Here is a 10,948-nt window from a genome sequence, read left to right on the forward strand (position 1 = left end):
CAGTCTGTCTGTTCCAACTGGTGCCAGATGGGAAATGAGCAGAATGACATAGATGATCTCAATAAATCTCAATAGGATCCTCTGACATGAAGCACTGGAAACCAAAGTTTCCATGGAAACCAAAGATTCCAGTGCTCTGGGGCCCACGCTCTGTCTGCCGGCCGGTCCTTGCTGGTTCAGGCCCACTGGGGCCTGTTCCCCCTGACCGTGGCGGGCTCTGGTTGGGACCCCCCTCTGCTGCCTCTTGGGTAGGGGCATGGCTGGCTCCGGAGTGGGGAGGTTGGGGTCTGTGCTTGGGGGTTGCTGCCGCTTCCCCGGGTCTCGGGGGTCCTCCTGGCCGCCCTGTTGCCTTTGTGTGGGTAGGGTCACATTGGCATGATCACTCTTCTCTGAACACGTTCCACTCTGTATGTTCTGCATGTGACACAGTCACTGAGTCATCCTGCAGGTTTATTCACTATCAGCAGCTAGATTCCTTTCTGTGTGTCTGATTAATATTTAAATTGTTAGTTTCCGGCACTTCCGACAATTTATAGCTTAGTCATCCCCAGCAGGAAGGTTGGCTTGTATGTGTATGTGTGTGTATGTATATGTAGCCTATATGTGCTCATTCAGGCGAGTGCATAAATGTGCATATGTATGTTTTTTTTTCTCTCTCTCTTTATCTCTCTCTCTTTCACTTCCTCTATGAGGAGTTTTCTGTTCTTTCTCTTTCTGTCTCTCTTCTGTCCTCTCCAGTCCGGTCCAGCACTGCAAACTCTTCCATACAAACATAATGCAAAATAAATACAGAAATAAAATAAGAGTTCAGAAAGTCAAGGGGAGCATCATATCTATAAAGTTCATAAATTTGCTCAGCAGAACACATCCAGACTATCATTCTGCTTGCTTAAATGGCGGACAAGACACCAAGAAAGAAAAAAAAAAGAAGGACCCACCCATGTCTATGTGTGAACTTTCCTCCCTGCACCTTCCTGCCACTACATGATCACCACGCAGCCGTCAATCAGTAGCTATTTGCCTTAAAGCAGTCTGCTATAACTAATATGCCAGGAGGTGTGTGCAATCTGCAGCTGCTATGTTAAACTTAGCTATTGAATGCCTATTGAATACTCTAATTTAATTCCTCATTTTGGTCATGTGTGTGTGTGTGTGTGTGTGTGTGTGTGTGTGTATGAGACAAAGATGACCGTCTGAATAAAGACATTTTTCAATTTTTCTAGCTAAAGTGTTTATCAGTGGATTTGGTGATAAGAAGGATACATGTCTTAAATCAACTCCTTTCGCCAAAATTATGACAAATTTTGATATTTCATGTGGCAGGAGTAATAATTTCATTGTTTTGGCATTATTACATTAATAAATTGATAAAATGCCCAAGAGCAGTGGTGTCTGGCTTCAGTCATTATCCTGCAGGCCTGAAGGTTTTCCATTTGTCCCTGCTCCAACACACCTGAGTCAAAATAATCAGTCATTATGCAGAACTTTATTAGCTGTTGGATCCATTTAATGTAAGCCAGGTGTGTTAGCATAGGGAAACCTGCAGAACAAGACCCCTGAGGACCGACTATGAACACTCCTGTCCAATAGACTTGAGTCTCTATAATCAGTGTCTGAAATATTTTGTTAAACATTTTTATCACTGGAATCCAGACCCTGCACCAGAACCGGCTTCTTTTAAACATCATGCTCTAAATGCAGTCATGAGAGTCTCGAGCTGATATTGACACGTGTCAGCACCTGTGCGCCTTGTGCTGACCTTTGTTATGTAACAACGAGAAGAACATGCCGCGCCGCCGCTGCTGCGGTTGCCGCGCGTCACCGCGCCGCCTCCTGGCTGCCGCGTACCGGAAAAGGAAAGGCAGCTGGTTGGTGACGGTTTGTACTTTCTGATGAAATCTCATACCGGAGCGACAGACAGACACACGGAGAGAACACCGCCCTCAGTACCTAATTGTGGTCGATTACCGAGCAGTATTTCCATTGAGAGAAGAAAACACTCGCTGAGACCGTCGAAAAAGCGGATTCGTGTATGTTTTAGATCGGACATTTGAATCCGTCGTCGGTTTGTAACCCGCCAGTTAGCCGCTAAGCTAAGGTGCTAAATAGCAGCCAGTTAGCTGCTAAGCTAAGGTGCTAACTAGCAGCATCGGAACCAAGCAGCGTCCAGTTGGACTTCACGGATATTAAATCCCGACAGAATGGCTCGTTTCTCCGCCTCGAACAGAGACACTTGCATTTTGTTTTGCCAGTACCCCAGTTCCAGATCCAGCAACAAGGTCCCCTTATGGAAGAAGTCTAATCACCGCTCTCAGACAAACGTCAACGGCGCCGAGTTTATGGACGATATTTCCTGGATCCCGTCTGGTTCTGTTGGTCGGTATGCGTGTTATTGAAACCGGCTCTGCGTGTTTATGGACCGGACTGTGGTGGCTTGGCAGCTGTCAGAGCCTCAGCTGATTGAGAACTGCTAGTATTTTGCACTTTATCTGGAAAAATGTTCAGGAACGTCAGCGGTGACGGTCAGAGTCCGTCCTCCCCAGCAGGGGTCGCTCCGGTCGGTCTTGACAGCCGGGACAGCTCGTGGATCGGCCTGGTGTCCAGGCCGCTGTCGCTGCTTCAGAAACTCCTCCCTGGCCGGCTCCGGAGCGCGGCTTTGGCCGAAACCGGTCCCGGGTGGTTCCCTGGGGACTTGAAAACCAGCTTTGTTCAAGAAGAAAATGATTTTTTGCGACAGTTGGACGATATTTTGCCGCTTGCGCACCACGCGCCGCCTCACCTGACGTACCTGCGGTGTCAGCATGAAGCAGCGGCGGCGTTACCGGAGCCGGGGCCCAGCCAGCATCTGCCCTGGATCACAGCCGAGTCTGTGCAGGAAACGGCAGAGCTGCAGAGCACTGCAGAGATGAGCTTAGACATTTGTCAACAGGCTCAGTTTGGATATTTCTCTAACATCAGGACTTTTCTTAATCAGGTTCTGTTGAGCTCCCAGGACCTGAAACCTGCCGGAGGGAAGGACTGGGTACCGGAGGTGGTGAGGAATAAGCCGTGGTGGGGCAGCTTCCTGGGCCAGGAGGAGAGCTCCGAGACGGGGCAGGTGACCAAGCTGTCTCAGCCAGAACAGGGTACGGAGACAGTTTGTCCTCAAACATCAGCTGAGATAACAGGCCCAGTGTTTGTCCAGAGAGGCTGCAGAGAGTCGATATTAGGAGAAAACACTGGAGCCTCTGACTACAAAGAGCCACCCAGTAACAATGGAGGCCTTCACACAGTCCAGAACACAGAGGGGTCCACGGCAGACCACCTGAGCTGCAGCAACACAGTGCTTCCTGCCCCAGACCAAGACCATGGGTACTCCAGTCTGGAGGAGGAACAGTCCCAGAGGAGCCACCTGTACAAAGCCAGGGCCCCTGGTGAAGATCTGCCACAGCAGGGGGCCGACACAGCTGAGAGTCTCCCAGCCGTCAGGATAGAGATGGAAGATGAAGAGACGACAGTGGAAGAGTCCACAAAGACGACACCACTTGCTGCCCCCCAGAACAAAACCATTGCTTTTATCATGGGCTGCCCCTGCAGTGACGACGAAAGTGACCAGTTGGACCACCAGTCCACTGAAGAGGATGACGACGACGATGATGATGATGGCTTTGACAGCGAGGGCTCATCTGATTGCTCCACCTCCAGTGAGGAAGATGAGGATGAAGACTCAGACTCGGAGCCCGACTCGGAATCAGAGCGTCTCTGGAACTCGCTGAATCGCACTTTGGACCCCTACAACCCCCGAAACTTCACTGCCTGCCTGCACACGGGCAGCACCAGACCTCGGACTATCCCCACGCCTGCGTCCTCCACTGAGTCTACTCCTTCTTCCTCCCCTGAGGCCTCCCCTCTCCTCACTTCCTCTCCCCCTTCATCAAGCCAAGACTCATGGGACGACTCCACATCGGCCAGCGAGGTGGATGAAGCAGAGAGCCTCCGCCTGTTGAACTCCTTCAGCTGCTCCTCCGACCCCTACAGCCCCTTTAACTTTCAGGCTCCACTCAGGACTCGAGGGCCCACTGGGTCCCCTCTAAAAACCACGGCCAGAGTTAAGACCCACTCTCCACCATCTCCACCTGTATACAGGCAGCAGGAGGCGGAGGAGAGGCTGGACAGCGGTTTCTCAGAGTCCAACACCACCTCTCAGACCTGCAGGAGGTCCAAAAAGGTCAGTCTGTTGTCCTAGTTCCGGGTCCTAAAAGCTGTCTGCGTCAGACTAGATTAAAAAATCTTATTTTCTGGTAAATTTTGCCTCGGCTAATTGAACCACTGGGAATGTTATGACTGTAGATTTTCTCTATACAGTAATTGTCAGAGAAATAACTATATATGAGTAAAATCACATGAACGCCTTATAGCTCTTTTAAGTCTAATTTATTTTCACTTTTTGATGCAAACATAACAAAATATAATTTTAGTTCACCTGCACTTTTCTGGGAGTTTGTTCAAAGTGAGAAGCATAAAAACTGGACGCTACCTCTGTGTTTTAGTTCTCTTTGGAGAGAAAGTAGACCAGAGTCTGACCTGATGGTTCTGGATGGTTTATAACCAATCAAAAGCTTCTGAATGCATTTTGGCTCTAAACCAGCCACTGCTTTGGAAACTCAGAGCAGGATTTTGCTGCAGATTCTTTGACAAACAGGAAGCCTGTATATAATGAACTGAATGAGTGAAATAACTTGTTACATTATGACCAGAGTCAGACACAGTTACAAATCTGTAAATAACATTTAATTTCAGGGTTCTGTTAAAGCCGGGGTAGGTAATCTTAGTCTGAGACATTTTTTTTTTAATTTTCTGAAGTGTTTCCTCATCCTGATAGTAGTCTATACATTTTGTAATCATGAACAATAAGAAATATAGTTAGACCCCACAGTTTACTGTAAATCTGTAAAAACTCTGACCAATCCAAACCTTTGGACCGAAATTAAGTTCTTATATTTCGTAAGCTGCTTCTCCCGGCTCCCCTCCTCCCCCTCCCGCAGCGCATACCTGATAGCCACACCCTGCATATAAACAGCATGTTAGGACGAAAATACAAAGTAGTGAGGAAGAAACTCAGAAGGCAAACATCGCTGAGAAAACGCAGGAAGGATTTCCAGACCCGGCTCAGTTTATTTGGCGAGAAAGAGAAAATCATTGGTGGAAAAAGCTGCGAACTAGAAAAGCATTGGAGACCGCAAACCTTCACCAAGGCCTTTAAAAAGTTCCTGGATCCAAGCGGTGATTCGGATCACCACCAAAATTAAATTAGTTCTTCCTTTTCACATTTCCAACAACTCATGAAAATTTAATTAAAATCCATCCATAACTTTTTGAGTTATCTTGAACACAAACCTAAACGCCAGTAAAAACACAACTTCCTTGGTGGAGGTAAGAAAAAAGCTTTGGATCACAAAAGGAGCAAAACCAGAGGGGGAGGAGCCAAGACAGGGTGCTACTTTCACATCTTGCCAATCTCCAACATTACCTACCCCAGCTTTAAACATTCATGTCATTTTCATCCAGTTATTGAACATTTAGCTTTTTTTAAGCTGGTGTATGTCCAGGAGGCGATACGTTTTCTTTTCTCTGCAATTTTAAACAGGGGTGTCAAACTCGGCCCTTCAGGGCTGTTATCCTGCAGGTCTAAGTTGTTACAACACGCATGGTTAAAAATAAACGGACCCAACAGTTTCTTGTCAACGTCTTTCAAATGACCCATTAATTTCAGTCAGGTGTGTTGGAGCAGGGAAACAAAAACCTGCAAGATGGTGGCCCTCCAAGCATTCAATATGATTATTTGTAAAAATGTGCTGAGATAGGCTCCCTCCTCCCCCACCACACACACACACCACGGACCTTAATTAGACTAAGCCACATAGAAAATTCATGAATAAATTATGAATTCAGGTCGATCTCAAATTCGCCAGCAACACAGATGTTCTGATGGAAACTGAATCAAAGCGCCCAAGTCCGACATTTATATCCAGTTTATTTCTAGTGGAAGGTCTGAATCTGAGGGGTTTTAATCAGGTAGAAGCATTTCAGACCATGAAACTGGTTAAACATAGGTACTGTATTAATGATCACGGTGGTCGACCTGCCAGGTTTTAACCATCAGCTGGTTGATGGTTAAAACCTGGCAGGATAGATATCCTTTATTTAGTAGTATACTGTTGCTGAGGCTGCGATTGTGTTCAGCGCTTTGGTCAACTGTGTTGTTTTAAACCAACTCAAAAAATAAAGTTGGATCGGATTGATGTTTGCAGTAATGATCTAAAAAGACACCCATGTGTCTGTGGTTCTTGTTGTACTTGGTCAAGCAGAACATGCTGTGACTGGTGGGATTGTTTACTGTAAACATGGAGTTGCAGCACGCCCCCACCTTCTGGATCTGGATTTAGAACGTCTCATGTTGCAGCGGTGAGAACATCCAGAGTTCCTTCGGGTCAGAGCAGCTGTTTGATCAGAAGTTAATGATTATCAATAACACAAACACCTCCACATCCAGGCGGGTGGAACAACGTAGACATGTTTCCGTTGACGGTGAACGGCGAGTGTTTACGCAGCAGAATAAACGTACGCAAACTGGAAGGAAACAACCGAAAATAGAAAGTAAATAGCTGTAAAGATATAAATAAATCTGCTGATCAGCGTTGCGTCTTGCTGACTCCTCCTTCCTCCTTTCAGGTCCATTTCTGCGACGACGTTGAGGAGTTCTTTGCCAGCTGTGGTGAGGAAGAGGAGGACCGCCGCGGGCCCTGGGAGGAGCTAGCCCGGGACCGCTGGCGGTTCCTGCGACGCTGCCAGGAAGTGGAGCAGAGCATCGGGTTCTGCCTGCAGCCCCAGCACCGCCTCAGGGTCTACCGCCGTCTTACCATCCTCCACGTCCAGGAGGCCTGAGAACCTGCTGCTGGTTCTGGATACCAAGACATTAAAGGGGCTCACCATCACTTGTCTAGACCTCTGGTTCTGGTCCACAAAGTGGTCTCAGTGAGTTAAAGGGTTCAGACTGGATCAGTTTAATTTCTGGGATGGAATTGGATCAGTTTGGAATTTCATCACATTGGAAGAATTTCCAATTAAAAAAAAAAAACAAAAACAGAACTTTTCCTGTTTTTCCTCTAAAAACTTTTTTTTTTTTTTTTTTTTTTTTTTTTTTAAAAATGTATTTCACTCCGTCATGTAGAACCCAGACTTTTCCCGGTCCAGACTTGTGAATGTTGGTTTGTGTCCGTGTTTCTGGAAGTTTCTAACTCAGCGTCCCACGTGCATGGACCATCTGTCCCGTTGTTCAGGGTCCGGTCCAGTTAAGCCAAAGATGAAGGAAGTGTTACAGACCAAGTATTCTGGTGCTGGTCGGCCTGATAAGAACCAACCTGATTCTGTTTGTGGTTCTGTTCAGGTCAGATCAGCTGGTACCTTTTTATTGATGAGCAATCAAGTGATCGGAGCAGATGGTTCCCACCTCAGTGTGATGAAGAAGAGTGATGAGGAGCAACAGTGTTGATTCAGTCTAACGCCTACCCAGGTTACCGTGGTTCTGCAGGAGGTTCAGTTCTGTTGGACTGTCACACGTTGGGGACTGAACATGGACTTGATGCGATCCTGGCTGCGGACCGAACCAAATGAACTGGACTGAAGAATCTTTGGTGTTTTAATCAAAAGAAGCTTTTTATTTTTCTAACTCTGCGCCTGATTGGTGGGAACCGATTCTGGTTCTCTTCAGAGTCATGATGATCCAATAAAAATACAACTAATGATCCATTGTGAATCATTTGATTTTATTTACACACGTTGAACAACACGATGCTTTCACTGACATCAAGAAAACAGAAATCTGTGTTCGAGTCAGGAAACGTCTTCAGTTGAATCTGATCAGATTTTGCCTCCAAGGTGAAGGTCATATACCTAAAATAATGGAGGGATTATTATTAAATTAGTAAAGGAGTCTTTACTTTGGAGAGGTGAGGATGATTTTTGCCATGAAAGCTTCTAACTTGAGATTTTGCCCTTTTATTGGAGAAAAATGTTTTGTCAGAAGTCTGCGCGTTCTTAGTGCTTCTAGTTTTAATTTAATTTGAATAAAGTTTCTGAGAATCATTAAAAGCTATGATAAAGGTGGTGATGATCCATCTGAAGGTCTGCAGCTGCAGGTTGTCTCACTGCCACCAGGAGGCTCCAGTGTGTCTGCAATTCAAACCAGCCTCGTTTCCCACCAGGAAACCAGTTCTGTCTCTTCTGATCAGGTTCAATCAGGCCTGGTCAAGCAGGACAGAATGAGGCCTTCAGCACAGACATTCAGAGAGAGACACTAATCTTTGTTCCCTACACTCAGCGTATTTCTGTTCAGACATGATAGAGAAGATATTGTATAGATTATATACAAAAGTTTTTTAATTTAATTCCAGTCAATGGGTAAATCCAAAAAAGGATGTATTTTTAGTTTAATGGTTGCAGGTCAGTAGGATTCATTTACACCCAATTCAGTACAGGTAATTACCTAAAACAGGTAAATTGGAATTTAAAAAGGGCTTGGTTATAAAAAAAAAAAAAAAGAAGCCTGAAATTAAATTAAAATGAAAAATACTTTATTAATCTCAGAGGAAAATTCATTAATAATGAACTAAATTTATATTTATCTGTCACTGCCTAGTTGTTAAATATCTGCCTTTAATAACTAATAAAATAATTCAGAACAATTAAAAACTATTTTGATATTAATTTTCATGTAGCTGCACTGAACATATTTATGACTGATTATGAGTATAATTTGCTGTTTGCTAAAAAAAAAATCAAATAAGGCAGTATTTTAATATCAGCATAAATGAATAAAACATAAAGATACATGATTAGTTCAAGTTTAATGAAAAATGTAATATAGGCTTAAACTTTCTCTCCTTGTGTCTCATGTTGACTGAACAGCTTCCCTGAACTGGACTAAGTGATACAGAAAATGAAGATGAGGAAGATCTTGACTGAAACAGTTTCACAAATAAATCTTAACAACTGAATTAGATCAGAAACTTCTTGTTTTCCCTTATTTTATTCAACTCCTCCACTTCTTTCTCAGTTAGTTATTCAACGTAAACGAAAAATCAGGCAATTGAGATAAGTTCAGGGTTAATGCTGTGTAGAACAAACAGTTTAAAAACTTTATGGAAGATTAGAGAACATGGAATAATAATTATTGATCCCAACTGGGAAATTCTTCATCCCCTTTTCACTGATCATAATCTAGTTTCAGAGATGTCTGAAGTTTAACACCCCTGACTCAAATAAAAGGCTCATTATCAGGCTTGTATTGAACATGTTGACCATTTCAGCTAATCTGCATCAGGTGTGCTGGATTTGGTGACAGATAAAACATGTAAGGTGGTGGTCCCTTAAAACCAGGACTGAAAAAAGGCTGGCCTAGAGCTTAAATGGGCCTAAACGCCTAGAAAGGGCTTCAAGATGACAGCAGAGGAAGGCCCCATGCCTTATCCCCCAGGACCCCAGGAGCCGGGGACGATAACCCTGCTGTGAATTAGCCTTGATCTGGACCAGTTTGGACCCAATAAATCTAGGTCTGCTGTATTCAGAGCCTATAAATACACTTGTGTGTATATAATGAGTGGAATTTTATTTTAAAAATTAATCTAATTAATTACAGACTTTGTAAATCATTAATCTCAATCGCAGTTTAATTGCATACAAAGTTTGCCCTAAAATGTAGGGTTTTTTTTTTTTAAATTTAAATGGATTTTGATTCATGACAGAATCAAATAATAAACACAGAAATTAATAAACTCAGACTTTATTAATGTCTGGAAAAATTAAATTAAATTCATTTTCAAAACAGTAGAAAAAAATTGAAAAAAATCCCTGGCAAAAACTGAACAGACCTAAAATTAAAAAATAATTTTAAATACTTTTAAGCGCTCAAGTCTACAACATGTTACAATACTTTTTAATTGTTTTCATCCACATTATTCATTAATATACATTAATATGTGACTGTAAAACAGACTGTTGTGGCTTCAGTGTGGTCACAGAGGTGATCACCTGCTGCAGCTTAAAGCAGGATGCTGGGTGATGACCAAGTAGTAACCACTGTTATTGAAGTGTCAAAAACTGCAGTTCACCCCTCATCCGCTAGGGGCTGCAAAACATAGCAAATCCCCACAGAGTCCCATGCTTAAAAGATCAACTTCACAGCAGAAAAAACATGTTTACAGCCTGGTACATTTTAGGTTTAATAGGTCAGGTTTACCTTCATGACAACTTTGGGGGGAGTATTTTTTTTTTTATATGTATTTTTTTTTTTTTTTTACAATTTATCCCTTAAGTCATTCAGGCCATGTGTACACATAGCAGGTATCTCACAAAACAGAGATATTTTTCTCCGATTTGGCCTATCATCCACACGAAAACACAGAGTTATGTAATCAAAAACGATTCTTTCTAAAAGCTCCGACCAAAGTGAAGATTTGCAAATACTCTGTTTGCACATCTGCATCTTAATACAAATGTATTATTAATTTATTGGGTAATCTAAAAAAAAGAAGAAAAAAGTTAATAAATGAAGAAAACACGAATCTGCCAGCATCAACGTGAATTTGTTCACATCATGTAACATCGGACTCACTTTGGTAAAGATAGAGATATTCACAGATTCGGCTTTTCCGAATTAATAACTCATAGCCAGGTGGTGAACATTACTTCTAAAAAAAACCCGACACAACGCCCTAATCAGAACAAGTTAGACTGTGAGCTACAATCGCATTTTCCTCAAAAAGAGCCGTCCTCCGACCTACGAGACTAAAATGGGACTCAAAGTTCTGACTGTTGTCTGTGCTTATGCACCAAACAGCAGTTCAGAGTACCGCCCTTTCTGGAGTCCTTAGAGGGAGTGTTGGGAGTCCTCCATTGTTTTGCTGGGGGA

At 43.5% G+C, this 10,948-nt stretch overlaps 1 protein-coding gene across 1 annotated transcript; it reads left to right on the forward strand.

Moving 5' to 3' along the window:
* Nucleotides 1-1,892: 1,892 nt before the first annotated feature.
* On the forward strand, nt 1,893-7,786 carry ppp1r15b (protein phosphatase 1, regulatory subunit 15B). Its single transcript, XM_079242489.1, has 2 exons — nt 1,893-4,207; nt 6,712-7,786. Exons 1-2 carry the CDS (start codon nt 2,498-2,500, stop codon nt 6,922-6,924), a joined length of 1,923 nt encoding a protein of 640 aa, XP_079098615.1. The 5' UTR covers nt 1,893-2,497; the 3' UTR covers nt 6,925-7,786.
* The last annotated feature ends 3,162 nt before the right edge of the window (nt 7,787-10,948 follow it).

This window comes from Telmatherina bonti, assembly GCF_933228915.1.
Source record: "Telmatherina bonti genome assembly, chromosome: 6".
NCBI classification, from domain to species: domain Eukaryota; kingdom Metazoa; phylum Chordata; class Actinopteri; order Atheriniformes; family Telmatherinidae; genus Telmatherina; species Telmatherina bonti.